Below are 27,894 nucleotides of genomic sequence, written 5' to 3'. Positions count from 1 at the left end.
AGCTCACCCACAGCACAGTCGTGCGTCCCTGTGACAGGGACCTGGTGCAGCCCCGGGCCCCTGCACTGAAGGGAAGAGCCAGATCGGGATGAGAGAATGTGCATCCCGACCCAGACCATGGGGACAGCAGGAAGCTGAGGCCCAGGACTGTGCTTGCCCAACCTATAGGGTATATGTGGGACTGTATGTGTCTGTGTGTTTCGTGTGTATGTGTCTGTGTTTCTGCACATAGCGTGTGAAGAGGTAGGTGAGAGAATCACTGGTGAAGGAGGCAGAGCAGTTCCCAGGGGCCTGAAACACAGACCAAAGGAAAAAGAGAAGGAGGGAAAAGGAGGCAGGACTGAGGGGAGGGGACGAGAGGTGTCCTGGGTACAGACCCCGCCCATGAGCCTGAGAAGTGCTCCTGCCCTGGGAAGAGGCTCCGTGCAGAAGGAGGAAGGACAGCAGAGCTGGCAGCCGTGATCTGAAAGTTTCTGGATCCCAGGCTCATCTCCACAGAGGAGGACACGCAGGCAGCGGAGACCATGCTGGTCCCCTTAGCACCTCCCTGCACACAGCACATCACCTGGCAGGGGTTCCTGCTCACAGGTGAGGAGTGAACTTCCTGGGAGAGGACAGGAGGAGGAAGCGCAGTTACGGGCTGGGGTCTCCTGGGGAGGACGGGGCTCTGAAACAGAAAGAAGGCTCTGTTGGAGCCTAGACAGGGGGAAATACACCAGAAAAGGATCGGGGTCAAAATAGGAAAATCTCAGTGAACTGGAATTGGTAAGAGGCAGGAAAATCTCAAGTATTCTGTTTTCCTGGTTAATTATCACTGGCAACAACATTTTGTAAAATGACAATAACTGTATCAGATGACACTTAAAAACATAAGCAGGGCATGAAACAGAGTCCTGAGCCAAAAACCTCAACAACTGGAAAAGGAAAAAATCACCACCAGGATGTGGAGGGCCCTGGGAATTCTCACATCTACAGGAGTCTGCAGTCTTTCCCGGGTACTAGGGTGCAACCAAGATCACAAAGCATCTGTCCTCATGCAGCTCATGCTCTCATGGGGAGGAAGACAAGCATGCAAAGAGATCTAGAATGTGAGGTCAGGTGTTGACAAGAGCCCTGGAGGGAACAGAGCAGGGAAAGGTCAGAAAGGGAAGACCCAGGGTCTCCGGAGGAGGTGTCAAGAAAGAAGGCTTCTAAGGGTGCCCTGATGTGAACCGGATCGAGGGCAGAGGGGAGGGAGACAGGCAGCCCTTAGGGAAGAGGATTCCAAACAGCAAAAAGGCCAAGGTCAGAAGTGTTGAAGGGATGGGGGTCATGCTGTTGACCTTGACCCAGTAGAACAGTAGGACACACACACACACACACACACAGACACACACACACACACACGGTGTATGTGTGTGTCTCTTCAAGACTGAGGATTGAAGAGACCTTCTGAGGACCCAGAGCCCCATCTCTTCACCCCAGTATATCGGTCTCCATATTGACAGATGCTCTCTCTACCTCCTAGCATCACTTTTAAACTTCTGGAACCCACCTACCACTGCCCAAGTCATGATTGAAGCCCAGCCACACGTTGTTTCAGAGGGGACGGATGTTCTTCTACAAGTCCACAATTTGCCCCAGAATTCTACTGGCTACAGTTGGTACAGAGGGAAAGTGATGGACATCCGCCATTACCTTACAGCATATTTAATAGACACTCAAATAACTCTACCTGGGCCTGCATACAGTGGACGAGAACGAATATTTTCCAATGCTTCCCTGCTGATCCAGAACGTCACCCAGAATGACACAGGATCCTACACCCTACAAGTCAGCACGCGAGGTGAAAGGAATAAGGGAGTAACTGGACATTTCACCTTATACCGTGAGTGATTACACATGATCCCCGGGTGGTGTCGGGTCGAGGGGGGTCACTCCTACTTTGCACACACAGGATTGTCAGACCTGGACTGTCTGTGTCCCTCTCTGCATTATGTCCCATGTTGGGGTTTGGACATTTAGCACAGGACACACACACGGGAGACAAACTTCAACAGATCGGAATTCCTTTCCTGCATCCAGACCCTGCAGACATTCACTGCAGAGGAAGGACAGTCTGATAGGGGGGACTCAGAAGGGGATCAGTCTCAGCCAAGCACCTCATGCCCTCTCCATAAACCTGACCCCGAGGAAGGCCCTGGAGAATGGAGTAGGGCTTGGCCTGAGGGGTCCCCTGGGATACTCTCAGAGAAGCTCAGCCCTAGAAGCCCCAACCCCAGACCTCTATCCCAAAATCCTTACTCCAGATAAAGCTGAGGAGCCTGTGCGAGGGCTGGGTTGTGGCTTCCTGGGCAGGGCTTACTGGGAGCAAGGATTTACCAGCTGCCTGAGGACTGTGGCTCCTGGAGCTGCTCACCAGCCAGGGCTCAGCCCTCAGAGCCTCATCTGGGCAAGGACAGAACCTTCTTCACCTCATACTCAGAGTAGAGAGGACAGAAAGACAAGCTTTGTAGGCCATCTGCCAACTACCTTGGGAGGTTTAGGACATTCCATAGAAAGTCCAGTGTCCCCAGAAGCAGAAACAGAAGACAGAAGATGTACCTGGCAGCAGCTTGAGCACAGGAATCTGACCTAAAGGTGCTCTCTCATGGAGGCAAGTCATAGTAAATGCTGTTTGTGTGAACACCTCCTCTGTGCCAAGCGTTAGGTCAGGTGAGTGATTTAAAGTGTATTTACAGATAGCATGAAAAGCCACACACTTTGATGGAGAAAAAGCTTATTTGATGGAGAGAAAACGGAGGCACAGGACGGCACAGTCACCGAACCAGAGTCACACAAACACCAAGGGCATCAGAGTCCCATGAGGTCTGTCTGCAGCCACAGGCCCATCCTCTCCACCAGAAGGGAGGGCTTCCTGGGGTCTAAGGACCCCACAGTCATTTACTGGCTCAAATCCTTTCTTCTTCGGCATCCACACCTCAGAGAAGTGAGAACAAATGGACAGCTGATTAGTTTGTACTCCAGAACTCAGTCGCCTGCCTCAACTGTCAGAGTCAGGGCAAAAACTGTCCAGGCCTCCCACTTAGATCTTAACTTCCATCACTAAATCTAAAATCCTGTGTTTTCCAAAGTGGTGATGTCACTCTCGTGAGAGGATACAGGAGAGGCCTTTGTTTTCTTTCCCCACTCACACCCTGCACCAGCACAGGCCCAGCGAGAGACACATACTCAGGAGCTGTCACGTCAAAAAAGGAATTGAATGAAGGAATGAATGATCCGTAACCTCTTTAGAGACTGGATCCTGGACGCAGAATCCTAGGAGGTTCCAGCCACACCTCTTCCTTGTCCTTCAGAGGCTGACGCCTATGTTTCATCCCCCCTCTACCTCTTGCCCCTAAAGCCACCCCACCTCGTGTGACTTTGAAGCTCCTTGGCCACTGGAAGGTTTTCAGGGCTCCCTGGTCCTGGACTGTGGCACTGGGGGAACCTGGTCCCTCGGGTCTCTGAGGTCACTGTAGCCCCCTCTGCTCACTGCCATGGGGGTCTCTGGCTCTCTCTGCTCCTGTGTCCCTCATCTTCCTCCCCCTTCATTCTAACTGGCAAGGCGTGTCCTACACAGTTTCCTCCACCTTAGGACTTCTCCAGACATTCCCCCTACCTGGGCTGACGATTCTGTTCCCTTCCCACTCACAGTGTGTCCTGGCACACCTCCCAGGAATTGGGAAAAGCACACAAATCAGCCGGAGTTGCCACTCCTGCCAGGACATCTCAAGCCCATGTCCCCAGGTCACTAAGAGAATGAGCTTCCACTGTGTCCCCATCCAGGGCTCTTTCCCTGTGTGAGGCCGACCTGTGGAAAAGACCATGGGACAGGGATGGGCAGCACCTCCATCCACTCCTGTAACTGCCAGACAAGTTCTTCTGGCCTCCTGCACAAACAATACCAATTTATAGAGATATGATTTGCTGTAAAGAAAGATTATCATTACTTTATGTCTCCCACACAGGAGGACAGAGGTTTATTATTTCTCAAATCAGCCTCCTCACTAGATCAAAAGTTAGAGATGTTCAAGGAATTGGCTGGATGCAGTGGCTCATGCCTGTAATTCCAGCACTTTGGGAGGCTGAGGCGGGCAGATCACAAGGTCAGGAGATCGAGACCATCGTGGCTAACACGGTGATACCCTGTCTCTACAAAAAATACAAAAAATTAGCAGGGCGTAGTGGCACATGCCTGTAGTCCCAGATATTCGGGAGGATGAGGCAGGAGAATCACTTGAATTCGGGAGGCGGAGGATGCAGTGAGCTGAGATTGCACCATTGCACACCAGCCTGGGTGACAGAGCAAGACTCTGTCTCAAGAAAAAAAAAAAAAAAAAGATTTTCAAGAAGTTTCAGGGACACAAGGTTAAAAAATAAGTACTGCTAATAGTTTGGGGATGAAATGATGCAGGTGGGTGGAAATGATCTGTCTTTGTGGAATCTGCCTCTAGGTGGGTGCCACATGACTGGATGAGCCGTTAGCCATGGGTACGGATGATGTCAACTGGTTGCCAGAATGCAAAATCTGAGAAACGTCTCAAAAGACCAATCTCCGCTTCTACAATAGTGATGTTATCTATGGAGCAATTAGTCACACATTTTGTAAACTCCGGGATAATGACATTGGAACAGTAAGGGACTATAGACTGTGCCTACATTTTAGCAGAATTCAGGCTGCTCCTATAATCTTAATCTCATGATCGTTCATTAGCTTTACAAAGGTAGTCTCTGGGCAATAAGGGAATTAGTTTCACGGAGGAACTATTATCACTCTTGCTTCAAAGTTAAACCATAAACTAAATTCCGCCCATGGTTAGCCTGGCCTATGCCCAGGAATGAGTGAGGACAGCCAGCCTGAGGCTAGACACCGGATGGAGTCAGCCATCTAGTTTGCTCTCACTGTTGTGACACTCACCAGGGTATAACAGGCTGGACAAGCCTGCAGTCCCCAAACCCCATGGGATCACTTCACCCATGTCACTTGTGATTCCGTCCTCAACCTGCTGTGGAGCTCACATTCTCCAGTCACTTCCTAGAGGCTTCTGGTTTCCTGTCAGGCATATAACAAGCTGGAGATTTGTCATTCGGTTCTAACAGCAAGTAAAACGCTGACAAACTCAAAAATCAACAACTCTTCAAAATCCCTCAGAGATGTGAGGTCTCGGTGCCAACTGACCCACATATTGGACAGAGTGACAGGCAAAGACAGATCAGCAACCTCATCTGAGCAGAAACCCAGGCGCAGAATCCCCAGTGGGAACCAGTGTTGGGGACAGAGAACCTGACCTGTAACTGGTGAGTTGCCAAAGAATCAGTGCAGACAAGACCCACAGGGAAACACTCGAGGGGATGGACCACTTTTGACAACAGGGGCACTTTTTGTGACTCTTGGCTTCTGGAGCTCTACCAGGTTTTTGCAGTGAATATTCACTAAAAATCTCCTCATCCTTTCTGTGTGGGGAGGGTAAAGAACAACTTGAAGATATGCCAGTGAATTCTATTCTTCTTAATAAGACCCGCCTTTAAGAGAAACTATTTTACCACAGCCTGATCAGCTAGGGTTTTGTCAAAGCCTAACTGGACTGGAGAGGAGAAAATATCCAACTCCAAATTCCTCTGGCCATTATGTCTCACCTAAAATGAAGAACAGCCTGAGAGACACTTGTGACATTCACAGCCCAGGAGCACTTCTGACACTCACAGCCCAGGACACAGACCTCATCCATGACCACAGAACCCTTTCCTCTCCACACTCACCACCACATCACTGAATGCCTGCTCTCTCAAGTCCCTTTACCCAGTACATCATGTCTGACTTTCCACAAAACATACAAGACAGACTATGACATATATATATATATATATATATATATATATATATATATGCAATATGAAAGACAGAGCAAGGATCAGAACAGAACACAGATGTGGCAGATATCTTGAAATTATCAGACTGGGAACTTTTTTTTTTTTTATGGAGTTTTTGCTCTTGTTGCCCAGGCTGGAGTGCAGTGGCATGATCTTGGCTCACTGCAACCTCTCCCTCCCGGGTTCAAGCAAATCTCCTGCCTCAGCCTCCCAAGTATCTGGGATTGCAGGCTCCTGCCACCATGGCTGGCTAATTTTGTATTCTTAGGAGAGACGGGGTTTCTCCATGTCGGTCAAGTAGGTCTCAAACTCCCAACCTCAGGTGATCTGCCTGCGTCAGCCTCCCAAAGTGCTGGGATTACAGATGTGAGCCACTGCAACCACCCCAGACTGAGAATTCAAAAGAAATGTGGTTAAGGATTGTAATTTAAAAAGTAGACACCATGCAGGAACAGATGAATGATGTAAGCAGAGAGATGAATATTCTAAGAAAGAATCAACAGAAATGCTAGAGATGAAAAATACTGTTAGAGAAATGAAGAATGCCTTTGATGGGCTTACTGATAGACTGGGCACAGCTGAGGACAGAATCCCTAGCTGGAGGATGTGTCAATAGAAACGTTCAAAATGGAAACAGGAAAGTTCAAAAGGGAGAGAAAAGAAGCAGAACAACATATTTAACTACATGTTTAATATTTTGCATTGAAAATAGTAATTTTTAAATTTTATTGTTGTGGGTCAACTACCAAGTCTGTAACGTAAATGTAAGGGGAATACTGGTGGTTTGGGGGGCCAGTTGGAGGTGGCCGGGTGGGTGCTATCTGACGGTTTTACTGTCTGTTCCACATACACCTGTTTCCTCATGGTGATGCCATTTTCATACGTTCTTCATGTGGAAAGACACAAGAGCCACTGGCAGCTCACTTAGACTCTTCCTAATTAACATGAACTGAAACTCTAGTTGTGTTTCCTGTGGTTAAGAGAAAATGAAGAAAGCATTTCACATACCTGTTTTGGGCACCTCCCCATTTTTCCCAACACTGCACAGAAATGAGAAGGAGGGAGCTCTTTCTGTATTTACTAACCTAACACACATCACTTCTCTTAATTTGGCATCATTCCTCCCTTTATGGAATTGACACACCTAAGACTCTCTCTCACCAGTTCTGGCCTTTTTCTGGGACTATGTACTTAGGGAGTGGCTCATTTTAACTCACCTTCTGCTTCTTCCTTTGAGCAAAGTGTGATCCTGCTGGAATTCACAACACACCTAAACCTTATTTTGGTATCAAGAGAAATACTACTGCCAGCAATTGATCTTAGATGTTTGGACCACCAATAAAAATTTCCACTTATGAAAACATTTTCCTGTTGCCACCAAATATTTTTTGTTACAAGAGTCAGAACATAACATGAGGTCTGCACTCCTGACAACTTTTTACAGTATTACCAATTGAGCATCCAAAATCTAAAAATCCAAAATCTGAAATGCCCCCAAACCCAACACTTCTGACCACTTCTGCAGTGCGAAAAAGAAGTGCTCACTGGGGCATTTTGGATTTAAACTTTTTCAGATTTTGGATGTCAAACCAGTAAGTACACTGCAAATATTCCAAAATCAAACCAACTTAGAAATCCAAAACACTTCTGGTTTTAGGCTTTCTGCATAAGGAATGCTTTATTCGTATCAACTACAGGCATGAAGCTGTACAGCAGATCTCTAGAACCGCCTCGTCCTGCATAACTGAAACTGCACACCCATTGAACAATGCCCTATTCCCCTGACCCCAGCTCCTGGCAACTACCATTCTATGCTCTGACTCACTCTGGGATCCACTGATATGAGGTCCATAGAGCAGTCAAAATCATGGAATCACAGAGTAGAATGTCTAATGAGACCAAGTATCTGCAAGATTTCTTCCCAAATTTTGGTCTTATGTCCATCAGACACATATGATCCATGAAGTCCAGCTTTCCGGCAGTTCATGCTCCCCCTTCCCACCAGTCAGGTCTGCATTTGCAGACATCCACATGTATTTCTAAAAAGATCCACATGGATCTCACCTTCGCTCTACAAGGAGAAAGAGAACATCATGGACCCACAACAGGCAACATGGTCTTGCTCCAAAGCCACCAGCTCTTGCCTGTCCCCTTCACTCTTTCTAGATCATTCCTTGGACTCTGCTCTATCTTTAGAGTCACTGGCTCAAGTCAGTCACTATGAAACCCCCGGGGAAACTGCCCCACCTTGTGCCTCCACTGCCTGATGGCTGAACTGACCTCCCGGCTTGCCCCTGGCCTCCCCTGTGTTACTTCTGCTGAAGTACCCAGTCCCAGGCCAGGCTGCCCAGTACCCACAGGGTACCCAAAGGACAATGGTAAGTTCCATCATCACCCATCTCTAGGATGTCCTTGGAAAGAGAAGCTGCAGAGAAAACATACCAGGGAAGGGGGGAAAGTAAAACTGAAACTGAAAAGATTCCAGCAGCTGCATGTTCCAGGTGAGGACCACAAGGTGGGCCAGGCAGGCAGCTGGAGAGGGAGGGGCTCAGAGACGCACCAGGAGCTGTTACTCTTGGTCCTGTGTCTTTCCATGACCCAACAGACCTGCTCTATTCACGCTTGAGAAACTCTGTACTTCTCCCACATAAAGCAGGAAGCCTCACTATCTCTGAGCCCTCAGATTGCCATGCATCTGTCTCGTAACACACACACACCTGCCATGGGCTTTTAAGGACTTCCGTAGGCTGAGAGGTGGGAGATGCCAACTCTCACTGAAAAATGCCTTTGGAGGAATCAAAGGTGCCACACAGGGTAATCTTCTCTCTGTTATCTGCACAGTGGAGACTCCCAAGCCCTCCATTGCCAGCAGCAACTCAAACCCCAGGAAGACTGACACTGTGACCTTAACCTGTGAACCTGAGATTCAGAACGCAAGCTACCTGTGGTGGATGAATGGTCAGAGCCTCCCAATCACTAGCACGTGGGAGCTGTCCAATAACAACAGAACCCTCATTCTATTCAATGTCACGGAGAATGATGCAGGATCCTATGAATGCGAAGTGAGGAACCCAGTGAGGGCCAGCCGCAGTGATCCAGTCACCCTGAATGTCCTCCGTGAGTATCTTCTGTTCCTCTGTGGGCCCAGGCTTGATCCCAGATACACATGGCCAGTGGCCAGGCCTCTCAGGTCCAAGTACAGAGACCTTTACCCCTGGACATCGAAGCAGGCCATGATTTTCTGCCCTGGGCAAACCAGAGTAGGCCTAGCCTCAATCAACAATAGGAAGAAAGGGGCTCCTCCTGTCACGGGAGGCTCAGGGTCCACAGCTTGTGATGAAAGAAACAGGGGAGTGTCTCAGGCTCCACATCAGTGAACATGGCAAAGGTTTGCCTGGGACTTCCGTGTTGTGACTGGTTCACATGGTCACTGTGGCCCTTCCACAGATCAGGAGCTTCCTCCACCCCCTGACAATATCACCTGTGGCTTTATTCTCTTTGCTCCAGATGGCCTGGATGCCCCTACCATTTCTTCTTCATGCAACTATCACCATTCAGGGGAAATCCCCAAGGACTCCTGCCTCACAGACTCTCACCCACAGGAAGAGCATTTTTGGCTGATTGATGGGAAGTTCCAGCAATCAGCACAAGTGTTCTTTATTCCCCAAATCACTAAAACATATAGATGGTCTATAACTGTGTCATCCATAACTCAGACACTGGCAGAACAAATCTCATAATCAAGAGGATCATAGTCCCTGGTAAGTGGATCCCTAGAGCACTGGCAGTGTTTCCCAGTGAGATCTATCTGGATATCAGGAAAGGGCCACCTGCCCTCTGCAAAGGGAGAGGGAACATCAAAAACCCATGACAGGGAACGTTTCTACTCCAAAGCCACCAGCTTTTGTCTGTCCACTTCACTCTTTCTAGATGATTCTTTAGACTCTACACTAACAATGAACAATCTGAAAGGAAATTAAGAAAAGAATTTCAATTGACATTAACATCAAAAAGAATAAAATATTTTGGAATAACTTTAACCAGCAATGTCAAAGCATTCTCCTCTGAAAACTACAAAACATTGCTGAAAGCAATTAAAGATGACATCAATAAATGGAAAAAGATTCCATTTGCATGGACTGAAAGACTTAATACTGTTAGGAAGACAGTACTACCCAAAGTGAGCTGCATCTTCAACACAACCCCTACCAGAATCCCAGTAACATTTTTTGCAGAATTAGAAAAATCTGTCCTAAATCTGACCTGACAGGCTCTTATTAATGACTGCCACAACAAAGACACTGAGACAAAGAAGCAACCGTGGTAAGGTGGAAAGTTTGATGACACAGAAAATAACCATCACCCTTCTGACATCTCAAAACATTCAAAAATATATGAGTGCAGCATGGCCAGTATGGAATTCACCAAAGACTAATCACCAAGCTAGAAATGTGGTGAGGAAAAAAAGAAGGCAGGAATACATCTGACTTGTCACCTCCCACTTTTGCCTACTAATCTGATGCTGAAAAGAAATGCTCACTGGAGCATTTTGGAATTTGAATCTCTCAGATTTGAGACACTAAATCAGTAAGTATATTGCAAATATTTCAGAATCACAAAAATGTCAGAAATACAAAACCCTTTTCATCCTCAGTCTTATGCATAAGAAATGCTCAATCTGTGTGAACTACGGGCATCAAGCTGTACAGCAGACCTCTAGAACCTCCCCATCTCCCGTAACTGAAACTGCACACCCACCAATAATTCCCTCTTCTCCCCACTACTAGCTCCTGGCAACCAGCAGTCTCTCCTCTGATTCACTCTGGAATCCACTTATATGAGGTCCCTAGAGTAGTCAATCCCATGGAATCAGACTAGAATGTCCAATGAAAGAAAATACTTGCAAAACTTCTTCCCAAATATCTGTCTCCTATCCATCAAACACACATGGTCCGTGAGGACCAGATTCCCAGCAGTTCATGCTCCCCATTTCCACCAGTCAGCCTTGCGTTTGCAAATGTCCACGTGTACTGCTAGAAAGATTTCCATGGTTCTCACCTGCCCTCTGCAGAAGGAGAGGAAACTTCAAGAACCCAGGACAGGGAACATGGTTCTGCTCCAAAGCCACCAGCTCTTGCCTGTCCCCTTCACTCTTTCCAGGTCATTCCTTGGACTCTGCTCTATCTTTAGAGGTCACTGGCTCAAATCAGTCACTCTGAAACATCTGAGGAAAACTGCCCCACCTTGTGCCTCCACTGCCTGATGGCTGAACTGACCTCCGGGCTTGACTCTGGTCTTTCCTGGGTTATTTCTGCTGAAACATCCATTCCTAGGCCAGGCTGCTGAGTACCTATAGGGTTTCAGGACAATGGGAAGCCCCATTATTACTCATCTCTAGAATGTTCTTGGAAAGGGAAGCTACAGAGAAAACACATCTAAGGGGGCAAAGTAGGATGGAATTTGGAAGGGACCAAATTGCAAAGCCAGTCAGCTGATTAGGGAAGGATTGGGAGGGGCACCAGCGGCTGTGACTCCCTCTCACATGTCTGTTTCATCACCCAATGCTGCTGCTCAGTTCACACCTGAGAAAGCCTGTGCCTCCCTAAGACAGAGCAGGTGGCCTCACAGTCCGGAGCCCTTAGATCATTATACATCTGCCTTGTGACACACATACCTGCCACTGGCTTTCAAGGACTTGGGTGGGCTGAGAGGTGGCAGATGCGACTCTGATTGAAAGATGCCTGTGGAGGAATCAAAGATGCCACATGGGGCAATCTTCTCTCTGTTATCTCCACAGCGAAGCTGCCCAAAGCCTCCATCGCCAGCAACAAATTCAATGCCGTGGAACATGAAGATGAGATAACCTTAACCTGTATATCTGAAGTTGGATATGCCACCTACCTGTGGTGGGTAAATGGTCAGAGCCTCCCACTCAGTCCCAGGATACAATGGTCTGATGACAACAGGACCCTCACTCTACACAGAGTCACTAGAAATGACACAGGATCCTATCAATGTGGAATCCAGACCTCACAGGGTCCCATCCGCAGTGACCCAGTCACCCTAAATGTCCGCTGTGAGTATCTTTTGTTCCTCTGTGGGCCAGGACACCAGCTAAAATCCAAATAGCCAGAGGCCAGGACTCTCAGTCTCTCTCGGGTTCAAGTCCAGACACCTTTACTTCTGGACACCTGAGCTGGCCATGACTTCCTGCCCTGGGAAAACCTGGGTGGGCACAGTCTTGACCAAGAATATAGGGGAAGGGATGCTCTTGTCATGGTAGACTTGGGGTCCACAGCTTGTGATGGGAGAAACAGGTGAATACTTCAGGCTTCGGCTCAGTGAACACAGAGGGGGTTTGCTGGGACTTCAGGGTGTGTCTTGGCTCAGAGGAACACTGTATCCCTTTAATTGACCAGGACCATCCCCTTCCCTCAGAGGACATCACCTGTGGCTTTATTCTCTTTGCTCCAGATGGTCCAGACGTCCCCAGGATTTCTCCTTCAGATACCCTTTACCGTCAAGGAGGAAACCTCCACCTCTCCTGCTTCGCGGATTCTAACCCACCGGCAGATTATCTTTGGATGGTTAATGGGACGTTCCTGCCAGCAGGACAAGAGATCTATGCCCCCCAAATCACTACAAGAGCTAGCGGGCTCTATCTTTGTTCTGCTCATAACTCAGTCACTGGCAAGATAAACTTCGCATTGAAGAAAATCAGAGTCACTGGTAAGTGAATCCCAGCATCATTGGCAGTAGGTTTTTAGATGGAGTCTATCTGGCTTTCAGAGAAAGTCAGGAAAACATTTCTATTCCCAGACTGTGTCCTGTAGGCACAAGCAAATCCTAAATTCTCCTCCTGAATCCTCCTAATTTGTCTCTACAGACTCTGTTTTCCTTGGTTTTCTCATTTCTCATGACTGACCTTGTGTCCGGCCTGAGCAATGTAGGGAGGGGGCTTTGTCAGCCCTGAGCCCTACGTGGTGGAAGAGACTTCACAGAGGGACAAGAAGGAGAGTCCTCAAGATCAGTTGCTTCTCGCTGTCACCAACACATCCCTTTCTGTCACGTCTTTGTTTTCTTTTACCTACTGCATGAGCTTCAAGAAACATCTGAGGCTTTGAAACAAGCTCATACTTTTCCCCCAAATGAGAGGAGGAAGCCCCTTGGATGAGGGAGGAGCAGCTCAGACTCTGCTCCCTGCTCTGCTCCAGGCTCCTCTGTGACTGGCCCTGCCTGACTGCACCTGGGGTGGGACCCGTGTGTGCGGAGAAAGAGCCCTGGTGGCCTGTCCTCAATTTGGCTAAATTGAGTTGCCAGTTGAAGCCAAGTGTCCCCTGGGTCAGGCTGCAGGGAAATAAGCAGAGAGGAAGCCTCAGGGGAGACTCCTGAGCTGTGCCCTGGCTCTGACATCAGTGGCTGTATGAGGCTGCGGGCACAGCACATGGGACACAGCACAGAGGACGGTGAGTGACGTACACTTGCAGACATAGAGATTCACCCATGGAGACTCTGCGTGTCATGGAAAGGGCAGCGCCAAAAAGTGTGTATATATATATTTATAGACTTTATATATACATAAATAGTCTATATAAACTTTATAGTCTATATATATATAAGTATATTATGAGTCTATATGTATATCTATATAGACACACATATACATCATATATTGTATATATATTGTATGTACTATATATACACACTATGCTCTAAGATATATAGTCTATATATATACTATATAGAGAGACTATAGTATATACATAGACTATATATAGACTATAAACTATAGTCTATATCTAGTCTATATATATAATATATAGAGACTATATATACCATATACTATATATGTATACACAAAGTGTTCATCCTCTTTGCACCATGTATCAGAATTGTATCGCTTGTTAAGTAAGATTGAATAACATTCCACTGCATGGATATACCTCATTTTCCGATTCACTTATGTTTTAATGGACTTTTCAGTTCTTTCCACCTGTTGACTATTGTGAGTAATGCTGCTGTGAACATCAGTGTACACATATCTGTTCACATTTCTTTTAATTTTTATAGTGTTTGTCCAGATTGCAATTGCAGGATCACATGGTAATTCTTTGTTTTGGGAACCAGCCCTACCATTTTCCACAGAGGTTATAACAAGTCACATTCTCAACAGCAATGCACCAGCGTTTCAATTCTTCCACTTACTTAAAAATACTTGTTGTTTGATATTCTTGCGCGCCTTTTATTTTGAATCAAAGCCATCCTAATGTGTGTGGCGTGCAGTATCACCGTGGTTTAGATTCATATATCTCTAAGTACGGGTGATGTTGAGCATCTATGCACGTGCTTGCTGGCCATTTGTATATCCTCCCTGGAGAAATCTCTATTTTAGTCCTTTGTTCATATTTCATTGGGTTTTTGGATTTTTTGCTATTGATATGTAGTAGTTCTTCCTATAGTCTGGAAATTGATCCCTTATCAGATATGTAATTTGCAAACAATTTTTCCCATTTCATGGGTTGCCTTTTCACTTTCTCAATAATTTTTTGATATATAAAAGTTTCTAATTTTCATGAAGTCCAACTTACCTACTTTATTGCCTCTGTTTTTGCTGTTATAACCAAGAAGTCACTGTGGAATCTAATGTCATGAGTTTTTTCCCTATATTTTATTCAAACAGTTTTATAGTTTTCGCTCTTCCCTTCCATTCTTTGATCCATTGTGGGATAGTTTTTGTATATGGTGCTAGGTAAAGGTTCAGCTCATTTCTATCCATGGATATCCAGCTCTCCCAATATCTTTTGTTAAAAAGACTATCCTTTCCCCACGGAATGGCTGTGGAATCTTGTCAAAATCATTTGGCCATATATGCAAGCATTTCTTTGTGGGGTCTCTATTCTATTCTGTTAATTTCTGTGTCATCCTTTATGCCAGTCCCACACTGTATTGACTACCGTGGCTTTGTAGTAAATGTTGAAATCAGGACGTGTGAGTCCTCTAGGTTCATTCTTTTTTTTTTTTTTTCAAGATTGTTTGTCTACTTATAGTCTTGAGAGTCGATATGAATCTTAGGAGAGATTTTTCTATTTCTGCAAAAACCGTCACTGGGATTCTGACAGGCGTTGCGCTGAGCCTGCAGCTCACTTGGGTAGTGCTGTCCTCCTGACAATATCGAGTCTTCCCATCCATGAAAATGAAACATCTTTCCATGTATTGATGCCATCTTTGATTTCTTTCCGCACTATTTTGAAGATTTTGGGGTACAATTCTTTCAACTTCTGGGTTAAACTTACTCTAAAATATTTATTCTTTTTGATGTTAACGTGAATTGAACATTTTTCTGAATTTCCCTTCAGACTGTTAGTGTATAGAAACACAGCTGATGTTTGCCTGTTGATTTTGTATGTTGCAACTTTACTGAATTTATCCTAACAGTTTTTTCCTCTTTAGTGTTTTTTACATGTAAGTTCAAGCTATCTGTGAACAGAGATTATTTTACTTTTTCTTCCAAATGTATCTTTATTTTTCTTGACTAATTTCTCTGGCTAGGACTTCCAATACTGTGTGGAACAGAAGTGACAAAAGCATGCATCTGTATCTTATTCCTGATCGTATGGGGAAGACTGCCCGCCTTTCTCCATTGACTGTGTCAGCACTGGGCTTTTCCCATATTGCCTTCATTATGTCAAGGTGGTTTCCCTCCATTCATAGTCAGAATGTTTTTATTATAACAGAATATTGAATTTTGTCAAATGGTTTTATTGGTTCAATTTTATTACTAATTACAGGTCTATTCAGATTTTCATGTGTTTCTAGGAATTGATCCATTTTATCTAGGTTATCCAATTTATTGACATAGAATTATGCATAGTACTTTTACAGTTTTATTACTTTTGAATTGCTAATAATGTCTCTACTTTCTTTTCTGTCTCTCTCTTTTTTTCTTTTTAAGAGAAAGAGACAAGTCAAGGTCTCACACTGTGGAGGCCAACCCAGGCTGGAGTGCAGCAGCATAATCACGGCTTACTGCAATCTTCACCTTCTGAGCTCGAGAAATACTCCCCCTTGAGCCTCCCGAGTACCTAGTATATGCCACCATGCCTGGCTAATTTTTTATAGAAATGTTTTGTAGGGACAGGGTCTTCCTGTGTTGTCCAGGCTGGTTTCGAACTCCTGACCCCAACCCATCTTTTTGCTTTGGCATCTCAGAGTGCTGGAATTAAAACATAAGCCACCATGCCCAGACTCGACTTTCATTTCTGATTTTAGTAATTTTATGTTTCTTCCTTTTTTTCTTAGTCAGTCTAGTTAACGGTTGTCAATTTTGTTCATCTCATTGTGAAGAACCGACTTTTGGTTTCCCTGATTTTCTCCATTGTTTTTCTATTCTTCATTTTATTCATGTCCACTGTAATTCTTATTATTTCCTTCATTCACTGTGTTTGGGTTTAGGTTGTTCTTCTATATCTAGGTTGTAAATTAGGTCGTTGATTTGAGATCTTTTTTATTTCTTAATGTAAGAGTTTACAGTTATACATTTGTTGCACAAGATTCTTAACCTCTCTGAGTCTCTGATTTCTCACCTGAAAATTGCAATAAGAGTGCTTGTCTTATAGTATTGTTTTAAAGGTTTAATGTAATTATCAATAAAACCTTCAGCAAAATGCCACACATAGGAAATGTTTCATACATGTCAGCTGCTGTATTACTACCATTATCATTAGCCTTGAAGTCAGGTAGTCCTAGAATCAAATCTCAGATCCACCTCTCATTAGCCTTATGACATCAGGAAAGCTTTTTTCTAAGCCTCCATGTTTTTATCTGTAAAATGAAAATAATGTCTACCCAACAGAATTATTATATGAATCAAATAAGAGACAGGTAAAGAATTTAGTACAGGGTTGGGCACATAGGAAGTGCCCCTCAACACTAGCTAACATAATATTAGTCATCAGCCTGAGTTGACTGATGAGGTCTAAAAGTAAATGGTTGCAACAGAAATAAACAGACGCAAAAGGTATTGTATGTGTCTGCGTGCACGTTTATCTGTGTGTGTGCATGTGTGTCTATGTATGGAAAAGGTATTTTATGTAAATACACACACATGAACACAAACACACACAGACACATATATAAAGAGGTAACACTGAAAACACTAGGACATGGTCACTGACTACATGTGGAAGACAGAGAAAAAAAGAAGTGCCAAGGATCAAACCTGGTATGTTAGTATACAGCCACTGAGATGCATCCAAGATTGGATTAGATATGCAAGATAATTTATTAGAGAAGACACATGTGAGGGAAAGTGGGGCAGGCATGAAAGTAGCCCGACAGAGCCCTCAGACCAGGATGCAGAGCTGATTTCTGTGAAGCAGAAAGAGAAAAGTTTCAGGTACCAATGCAATTGGAAGAGAGTTACTGCAAGACGGATGGGGAGTCCCCCCAACCAGTCACCCATGAGAGTCAAACAGAGTCTCAGAGCACTAGGCTTGCTTTCATACTCCTGCCGGGAGCCTGTGGGAGGCAAAGTCTCTGTACAAACCAAGTGCTTAATTTGGAATGCACTGATCTGGGACTTCTGTCAATCAAGTGACATGACTGACAGAAGACCAGACAGGGTCTTATTCATGGCTGCCCTAAGAGAGACGTGAGTAAAAGATGCAACCACAAAAAAGTGAAATATTCTCACGGTACAGAAAAAAGCAATTATCCTTTCTGACGTCCCAAAGCCTTCAAAAATACCCGAGTACAGCATGGCCAGTATGGAGTTGACAGAAGACTCACTGCCAATCTAGAAACATGGTGAGAGGAATTTTTAAAAACTACAGGAATATAGTTGGCTAATCATCGCCCAGCAACCTTTCCACAATAGTTATGTATTCCTTGAAGGAAGAATTAGAGACTACTTCATGCTGAATGCTGGTTCCTGGGGCACCCAGGTGTAAAATAACATCACCTTCATAATATTTTCTCTCTCTTTTTTTTTTTTTGTTGTTGAGATGGAGTCTTGCTCCGTTGCCCAGGCTGCAGTGCACTGGTGTGATCTTGGCTCACTGCAACCTCCACCTCCCAGGTTCAAGCTATTCCCCTGACTCAGCCTCCTGGGTAGCTGGGACTACAGGTGTGCACCACCACGCCCAGCTAATTTTTGTATTTTTAATAGAGATAGGCTTTCACCATCCTGGCCAGGCCATAACTGAGACATGAGAAAAAAATGCAACCACTAAAGGTGAAATATTCTAACGGTATAGAAAAAAGCAATGACCTTGGTCTTGAACTCCTGGCTTCGTGATCCACCTGCCTCGGCCTCTCAAAGTTCTGCGATTACAGGTGTGAGTCACTGTGCCCAGCCTTCTTCTTTTCTTTCCATGACAGATGCTTCAGAATGAAGTTCTCTTGGCTTCTCATCTGGGGCCACTGTCGGCATTATGATTGGAGTGCTGGCCAGGGTGGTTCTGATATAGCAGCCCAGGTTTGTTTCTGTATTTCAGAAAGACTGGCAGATCCGATGGCCTTCCCTCTTGTCCTCTTTCCTACAGGACTGACTGCCATGCTTGCAAGAGGGAAAGAATGTCTTTGCCTCTATCCGGACGGGATCTCCTCCTCCTCCCACTAAACTGTTTCTCACACTGATTCCTGCAGGTCTCTTCCTCCTTGGTGTCCATGCTCTCTGTATCCCCAGTTTCTCTTCGACATACTTATCCCCAGCCTCTTCTCATTTGTTTCCCAGATTCAATACTTTGTAAAACCCTCTTGGTCCTTTTTAAACATCTCTGGCTTGTGTCATTCTCTCCATTTCCATAAAACCTCCACGGTTGCTTGAACTACTCACGGACTTCTTGTCTTCAGTCTTTGAAATCTTCCTGGCATATGATTGCCTCATTACCTTCCTGAAATCTAGTTAATTCACCTAATCCAGAATCCTCAGAGTTCTACTCTAGCCTATTTGGTATGTTCACATTTCTGCTTTTTACAAATCCTTCTCACTTCCTTTACCTTTATTCCCTAGTATAAGTTTTCCATCCTAATTAGAACTGTCTTCCTACACATCCCGGCCCCTCCACCCCACATATACATAGAATTCTTAGTCTCAATGCTATGCCTCAAATCAGGGTGATCTCCCCTCCACCATCTGCCCTTCAGGTTTATTCACACCCTCATCGCAAGTAAACTCTGACCTCATGGAGAACAAAGACTCTAGCATTAATGTGGGAACCCGAGATTCAGGACACAACGTATCTGTGATGGAGACTTTTTCCCTGATGACCAATTCATGTGTTTATGAAAGATACAGAAATGAAGAAGGCAAGGTCCCTACCCCAGGAAACATAAAGCCTAAGACAGGAGATAAGACCTGAAAGAATCATTAATACCGTAATACAAAGAAATGAGGCCAAGCGCGGTGGCTCACGCCTGAAATCCCAGCACTTTGGGAGGCTGAGGCAGGCAGATCATCTGGTGTCAGGAGATTGAGACCAGCCTGGGCAACATGGTGAAACTCCATATCTACTAAAAATATAAAAATTAACTGGGTATGGTGGTGGGTGCCTATAATCCCAGCTACTCAGGAGACTGAGGCAGGAGAATCAGGTGAGCCCAGGAGGCAGAGGTTGCAGTGAACTGAGATCGTGCCACTGCACTCCAGCATGGGCAACAGAGCAAGCAAGACTCCGCTTCAAAAAAAAAAAAAAAAAAAAAAGGAGAGAAAGAAAGAAATTAATGCCACAAGAAATCAGAGAATTCTGAAATATAGCTACACATTGGAATCACTGGGAAACATTTTTATAAGTGGATGCTCTAGCCACATCCATAAATTCTGATTTAATGACCATTAAATCAAATGGATTATAGAGTGGGACCCAGGCATTGGTAATTTTTAAGTCTTCTGAGATGCTACTAACATGTAACTAGAATAGAGAACCCCTGTTCTAATAGGTAGAATTTAGACCTCAATCAATAATTTTTAGCTAGGAATGTTGGAATTACCTAGGGAACCTTTCAACATACATAAACATATACGTTGTTGGCCCTACTCATTAATGGGCTACACAAAAACTAATCCATTTGAGAAACAGAACCTAATGGAAAAGCCACCTCATTTGATATGTTAAATTATATGGAAAGCATTGTCAAATGATAAGTAATACGTGATGCTACACTATCTCTAATTTATATTTATGGGTGTGTTACTGAGTGTTCCAAAATTATGAGTCATAGAAATCTATTATGAGTCATAATGTCATATGCCTCAGTAGTAACTAAGTTTCTATGTGAGCCATGTCTTTTCATAATGAACTCTAATCAGGTTTCTAACCATAGTCATTTTCAGTCTTGGTCATTCACAGACAGATGTTTTGACTTTTTCTCAAAGCATTTGCAATCAGCTACAGTCAAAAGTTGCTTCTTCAAAAACATTTATAAAAAACACTCTGACAAGTACTCTTGAATATAAGTTTCTGATAACTTTAAGATCATACCTCTGGACATTCTAAGAACTTTTAGAATTTTAACAGGCTGATACTTTCATGAAATTGCCAACCAAGAAGAAGCAGGAAAAAAATCAATTTCATTGGACTAAATAATAATGAGGATTTTTTATTTGGAAATTTGCCGATTCTTTAAATGTTTTGTTTTCCAGATTTATGACTTTTTTCTCTTTTAAGCAATCTATGGTTTACAGCCATTTGGTAAAGTACACTTTTGTGAACAAAAATAGAAATATTTACTTTTGCTCCTTACCTGACTGCCCCAGAAATGAGGAACCATTCATGAGTATTTATATGTTTATGGTAATACAGTTATTTGCACAAATTCATTAAGAATTTGCCCTTTCTATAACAGGACACATTTGAAACAATTGGTTATATTACCAAGGCTTTGACTGGGATGTTATATTTGAGAATATATACAGAATGAATCCACAGGTACTGCAGGCAAATTCTGAAGTCAGCCTTGGTTTTCTGTTACAGTCTCAAAAGGGTTTTTTTTTTTTTAAAGTTTAATGTGAGATTCCTTATAAAAACTACTAGCAAAGCAAACTTTAAAAAGACCCTCCATGGTTCATCACCACTCTGGCTGCACTTATTTGAAGAATCAGGCCAAGTTTGATGAGACTTAACTTACTTGCAAACAAATTTGTCCTACTGGGAATTATCTTTGGTAAAAATAGAGATTCCTATAGAGAGGGAAAAAGTATGTTGAAAAGAAAGACTATAGTGCACCTGTGATGAGATTGCAACTCTGCTCATTAAGTTTTTATTACCCACCTGTAGACTGAACTGGTCCGTGGAGTCTTCTAGCTACTTCAATCCAACGTTCTCCCATGGAATTACTAACAAGAGCTGCTCTGTTCCTGAAGCCCAATAAGCCGGAGGTGGACAACTCAATGTAAATTTCAAGAGATAACCCTCGTGTCTGAGGTGTGAACCACTTAGAGACTTCACTGAAATGTTCAACACACCAAGACGAGAGACCCTCAAACTGCAGACCAGGACAAGAGTTGACAACTTCACACTGTGGACAGCTTTTTCAAAGATGTCCGAACAAGACTCCTCTTCATGATGAAACTTTCACCCCTCTTAATTTGTTCCTGCTTATGCCTGCCTCCTTCACTTGGCAGGATAATGCTGTCATTAGAAATTCACCCACCCTTCTGCTATTGTATTGCCCCAGGCGGAGCTGCCTTGCAAATAAAATTCAATGCCTTGCAAATAAAAGTCAATTAGATGCATAACTAAATTAGTTGTAACTTTGCTTTATGATGCATGTTCACAGCTAGTGATGGCCAGTGGAGTCTTTCAGGCTGCATCTTTCTCACCCTAACCATCCTGCCTCTCACTTTTACTTACAAGGACCCTTCTGATTTCACTAGTCCTCCCCAGATTATCCAGAATAATCTCAAGATACTTAACTTCATTACCACTGCAAAGCCTTTTTACCAAGAAAGGTAGATGCACGTGCAAGGGATTAGAATGTGGACACTTTTAGGATGCCATTGTTCTGCCTAACACAGGTAATCTTTTTAAAAATGTATTTATTATACTTTCTGTTCTGGGGTACATGTGCAGATCATGCAGGTTTGTTACTTGGGTATACACATGCCATGGTGGTGGTTTGCTGCATCCATTGCCCTGTCATCTACATAAGGTATTTCTCCTAAAGCTATCCCTCCCCAATCCCCCCACCTCCTGCTATTCCTCCCCTAGCTCCCCACCCCCCAGGCCCCAGTGTGTGATGTTCCCCCGCTCCCTGTGTCCATGTGTTCTCATTGTTCAACATCCACTTATGAGAACATGTGGTGTTTGGTTTTCTGATCTTGTGACAGTTTGCTGAGAATTATGGTTTCCAGTTTCATCCATGTCCCTGCAAAGAACATGAACTCAACATTTTTACGGCTGCATAGTATTCCATGGTGTCTATGTGCCACATTTTCTTTATCCAGTCTATTATTGATGGGCATTTGGGTTGGTTCCAAGTATTTGCTGCTATTAACAGTGCTGCAATAAATACATGTGCTAACACAGGTAACTTTCATAAACTTCACCCACAACACACATTTGTTTTGTATAGTTTAAAATAAAAACGATAACAGCCCATTCCCAAAACAAACCTCCTTCTTGACTGGGAACTAGACTGCCTTTGTAGGACTAACAAATTAGCCACAAGATTAGAAATTATGGTTTAAGGGTCATGCTGTTGGAGGCTACAAGATTCTGACCCTCACTGAACTGCTCCTAACATCAGTGTCTGAGATATGCTGTGGATCCGGCACTTCATGGATCAGCTGGCACCACCCAGACTGATGAACTGGGTCATCTGATCTCATGACCCGCCCCGCCACTGAGGAGCTGACTCAGTACGAAAGGACAGCTTCAACTTCCCATGATTTAGTTCATCTCCTACCTTACCGGTCAGCACTCATGCTACATCAGCTAATACTAAAATTACTTAGATATACAATTTGAATGAACTCCATGGTCTAAGTCAAATTACCTATGATAACCCATCAGTTATCACTGCTATGCACATAATTTGAAGAAAGACTGGGATTCAGGAGGATATAAGTCTAATATTAACTAAGCATGGATTCATGGAGAACCAGGATGGCCACCTTGTCCTTCCTAAGTCCTTAAAGCTTTTATCATTACAAATTCTGAATTCCATAACTCATCATGGAAATGAAAAATATTCCAATGGAATATATTGCTGTGGTGACATAAATTGCTTAAAGAGTTTATAACCAATGTTTGGCCCCATGTTCCTGAGAAAACAATCGAAGCTACAGGTACTCCTGGTCACGTGGTGCTCCATTTAAACATTTTTAAATGAGATTTCATTCAATTGTTATTTTCTTTTCTTTCTTTTCTTTTTTTTTTTTTTTTTTTTTGAGACGGAGTTTCGCTCTTGTTACCCAGAGCTGGAGTGCAATGGCGCAATCTTGGCTCACCGCAACCTCCGCCTCCTGGGTTCAGGCAATTCTCCTGCTTCAGCCTCCTGAGTAGCTGGGATTACAGGCACGTGCCACCATGCCCAGCTAATTTTTTGTATTTTTAGTAGAGACGGGGTTTCGCCATGTTGACCAGGATGGTCTCGATCTCTCGACCTTGTGATCCACCCGCCTCGGCCTCCCAAAGTGCTGGGATTACAGGCTTGAGCCACCGCGCCCGTCCTCAATTGTTATTTTCAATGCATGTTTTCTCGCTCTGGTTGTATAAAAGTTCTCCCATGCAAGGAGGCTCATGTTACCACACTAAGTTATTATGTTACAGTGTATTTTCGTCAGGTAAAGAAAGTATTCTATGGTTCACTAAATATAATCAACTTTTACACAATCTAGAACCTAAGGATTGAATCTTCTAAGAACATCAGAGAAAGACTGTCCTTGCCATCTGGGTTGCAGCAAAATGTTGGAACCTTGAACCTTGGGTTCATAGTATGTCAACTGTGAAGAGCCCCTCCACACACTTGGAAATGTACACCCATTGGAACCCTTAAGGGAAAGCTAACCAGGGAAATCTCTCCCCTGAAGAAGCTGGTATCCTTGATGTAAACAGCTTTTCCAAGATCACGGATCAAGACTTCTACCATCATGAGACTGTTCTCTTTGAATATTCTTTTCTTTTTTGGGCCTCTATAAACACCAGAAATGAAAAGCAGGTCTGTTGTGTGCACTTACGGGGTACACTTTTATTTGTGAAGGATTTTGCAGCCAGCCTTATACACAGATAACCTGATGTTTTGATAGGTAAAAGATGAAGGCCCAATGTAGGTGAGAAATTTTAATGGTATGTACGTTGCCTCATACCCAGTCAGAATCAGAACATTACTTCACTCCTCTTAACCTACATTATGAGTCTGAAACATTGCCAGGAGGCCTTCACTTTTCTATAATGGAAGGGCATCATTTGTTATGAACTTTTTATGTGGTTTGAAATAAATTAAGCAATAATTAGAAATGTGTCTTTCATAATAAGCTCTATAGCAGATTCTACTGTAAAGGCTATGGTTATACAACAGGTTTGAAATTCTCACGTGAAAGTTATGCTAAATAAAGGAATTGGCTAAACAGAAAAGTATCTGTGCAGCTGCTGGCACTTCTGGCCTATGGAGAAAACACCAGGTATTACAGAGATTTAGTTGTAGAAGATGAACAAAAAGCTTGCTTAGTTAAGTGAGTAAGCTCTTTACCTAGCCTATTCTTTGATGTCTTTAATTTTAAGGGATTTGGTTTATGGGGACCCTGGGGAAAAAGCACACTCTAAACTCTTGGTATTATCCTCCTGATAGTCATCGTAACAGTCTCCCTCGTACACTGTATTTCCTCAAAGCTTTTAAATGTTTGCATGCAGTCGTCTCTAGAATGTCAAATGGTTCCTCTTCAACCAGAATGACCCAAGCTGAAAGAAAGGTGCAATCATGAGGACACCAAAACCTACGAATGACACGTTGAGACCAGAATCCCCAAGTGATGGTAACTGAAAGTGGGCCTCAGACCGTACGTTATGGTCACACTTTCGCCTAAGTGAGAACCTGACCCAAAAGGAGAAATTTTAAAAACAAAATGATGGGAGGCCATTGTATTGGACTGAGCTCATGCACTAAACTCTGATAGAGCAAACCTAACACAATGGAGTTGCTCACGCTAAACACCACATCATCAAAGTAAGACTTTAAAGAAACACATGGATATTAGACCAGAACAGACCAGGTTTTGTTTTTCTCCTGTAAACAGAAAGTTCCGGCATTAGGAGGCAACTTCTACTTAGCCCTTCTTCCTACCTATGAAAATCACACTGTTCTACTGTTTTCCCAGTGGGCTTCAAGATCAAGTAAGTAAATTTATGATGGTGACAGTGATATCAAGGACTAAAGTTGTGGTCAATCTCTCAAAATGGAGAAAACGACCCAATGGGATGAACTGTTAAAGCAAACTAAATATGGCCTGAGAAGGACTCTGTACTTCTCTATGTGAGTCCTTGCAGATGAACTGCACCCTAATTTAATAGGTAGAGAAGATTAAACACCTACTTAGGTGTATGCACCTGTAACAACTGCCAAGCCTCAGCCAACCTCAGTAGCCAAACTTCAACAAGTTATACACTGCTGACTGTCCAAATCGTATTCAGATAAGGCAAACACTGAGCTGTAACTAATCCAGCTGTTTCTGTACCTTAATTCCGATGTCGGCACATCACTTTACTTTTTTTTGTCTATAAATTTCTTCTGACCATGAGGCACTTCTAGTCACTGAATCTGCTGTGATTTGGGGGCTGCCTGATTCATGAGTCATTCACTGCTCAATTAAACTCCTTTAAATTTAATTCAGCCAAAGTATTTTCTTTTTTAACACAGGAGAGATGAACACAGAGATATAGCTTGTGTGTTCAGAGAGAAGATGGTTTTTATAGGAACATATGAAAGCTGAAATTATAGGGGAGTCACCTTAAAATGTACATTGTGTAGATGGTTCTCAGCATTCACCTAAGAGATGCATTGTAAAATATGACATCAGCGATGATTCTAGAAGAATAAAACATGCATGACATTTACTGATACTGATTTTTTTAAAAATAATTTTAAAAGAATGGGATGGTCCCTCCCATGTTCCCAGGCTGGGCCTCTGAACGAAATTCTCCCTCTGCAGTGACAACACCTGAGAGGATGACGTGAACTCAGGCTGATATGCAGCCATTCTTGTCTACCTTGCCCCTGCGGCAAAACAGCACCCGCCCAGGACCCAAATCTTTAGCTGGGGAGCTGAGAGAGGACATGGGATACCCAAGGCCTCTTATCTTGTTCCAGTCTACTGCAGTGGGTACCAGAATGGTCCATTTGCTTCTGAGGACACCCACATGCTGCACCCTAGCTTCTAAGTGTCAGACCTTCCTGGTTTCTCTGGGTCCCAGCTGCTTTCCCCCTGCTGAGATATCCTCCTGCCCATGGGGGTCACTGCTTTGCCAGGCACCTCCTCAAGCTCCAGCTGACAGGTCTGCTAAGACCAAGACCTCAGAGGATTAACAAAGATGGTGACATCTACTACGTCCAACAGAGATGAGAGCTGTACAAAAAAATAAAGAAGCAGAAATACATACGGCTCCCGCAACAACATTGTGTCCCAAAACAATGTCGTCTCTGCCCCTCATCATGGAGCTCACTGTCCCTCCCCACATGGGCAGGTGCTTCCAGCACCTCGATAAAGGAAGTGGGGATTATTTACCTAATTAGATTAAGTTCCTAAAAAGGTCTCTATACAACCAAATTCCACTTCCCAGAGAAGAAACAAAAAAGGCTTCCCCAGTTGTGAACCACCGCTTTTCACAAAAGCATCTTTGAATAGCCAAAACAATCTTGCGAGGATAAATTTAAGAACTTTCACTTTCTTATTTTAAATCAACTAAAACAATACAATTATGAAAACAGGGTGCTGCTGGTGTAAGACTACATGTCGGGATCAATGCGATAAAATTTAAAGTCCAGAAATAAACCCTCACACTCATGGTCAATTGCTCTTTGACAAGGGTGTCAAGATAATTTAATGAAGGAAGAACAATCTTTTCAAATAATGCTGCAGAAAAATCTCAATAAGCACATTACAAACAATGAACTTAGGAAACTTAACTTCCCACCATATCAAGCAATTATCTAAAAACAGATCAGTGAGTTCAATATAAGAGCTATAACCAAAAATCAAAATCTTAGAAACAGACATGGGGCAAATCTTGATGACCTCAAATGTGCAATGGATTCTTAGATATGACACAAAAGCATGACATGTAAGGAAAAACAGATATACTGGCTTTATCAAGATGTAAGAATTCTGTGCATCAAGGCAAATGATCAAGAAAAAGACCAGACACAGAATGGGAGAAATAATTTGCAAATCACATATATAAGGGTTTTATGTCCAGAATACAGAAAGAATAGCCATAACTCAATATAAAAATGAAAAACCACCCAAAATGGGCAAAGGACTCAAGTAGGCATTTCTTCAAAGAAGATATACAAATTGTTTATAAGGACAGGAAAAGACACTCAACATCATTAGTTATTAGGGAAATGCAAAGTCAAAGCCACAATGAGATACAATATCACACTTACAAATGTGGCTATCATTTTATAAAAATGTTAGGTAACAAGTGGAAGGCTTATGTAGAATTTGAAATGCTCATGCATCACTGATGGGAATATAAAAAGGAATGGCGCTATGAGAAACAGTTGTACTGGTCCTCAGGAAGCTAATCAGAGAATTCTCATAGGAACCAGCATACATTCCCAGGTATATACACAGAGAAATGAATGCAGGGACTCAAACAGGTACTCAAATAAGGATGCTGATTGCAGCATTAGTCACAATAGATAAAATATGGCAACAACTTAAGTGTCCATCAACACATGAAGAAAAACAAAAACACTGTGATACACACAACAGAATGCTAATCAGCCATAAAGAGGAATGCAGCTCTGACACCTGCTGGAACATGTGTGAACTTCAGAAACATT

The 27,894-nt window shown here is 43.5% G+C and overlaps 1 protein-coding gene across 1 annotated transcript; it reads left to right on the top strand.

Annotated features, from left to right (window-relative positions):
- Positions 1–441: 441 nt before the first annotated feature.
- LOC141581135 (pregnancy-specific beta-1-glycoprotein 7-like) lies at positions 442–21,533 on the top strand. The gene is made up of 6 exons (XM_074385626.1): positions 442–588; positions 1,508–1,867; positions 8,734–9,009; positions 11,690–11,968; positions 12,367–12,621; positions 21,168–21,533. Exons 1-6 carry the CDS (start codon positions 525–527, stop codon positions 21,170–21,172), a joined length of 1,239 nt encoding a protein of 412 aa, XP_074241727.1. The 5' UTR covers positions 442–524; the 3' UTR covers positions 21,173–21,533.
- Positions 21,534–27,894: the final 6,361 nt, after the last annotated feature.

Source organism: Saimiri boliviensis, chromosome 14 (assembly GCF_048565385.1).
Source record: "Saimiri boliviensis isolate mSaiBol1 chromosome 14, mSaiBol1.pri, whole genome shotgun sequence".
In the NCBI taxonomy this organism is placed as follows: Eukaryota; Metazoa; Chordata; class Mammalia; order Primates; family Cebidae; genus Saimiri; species Saimiri boliviensis.
Note: the sequence above shows the minus strand (reverse complement) of the source record. Positions and strands in the feature narration are given on the sequence as shown.

Coding starts and splice junctions, on each gene's coding strand:
- LOC141581135 (XM_074385626.1), top strand. CDS start 525: ATGCTGGTCCCCTTAGCACCTCCCTGCACACAGCACATCACCTGGCAG. Junction 589..1,507: donor GCAGGGGTTCCTGCTCACAG/GTGAGGAGTGAA, acceptor TCTACCTCCTAG/CATCACTTTTAAACTTCTGG. Junction 11,969..12,366: donor AGTCACCCTAAATGTCCGCT/GTGAGTATCTTT, acceptor TCTTTGCTCCAG/ATGGTCCAGACGTCCCCAGG.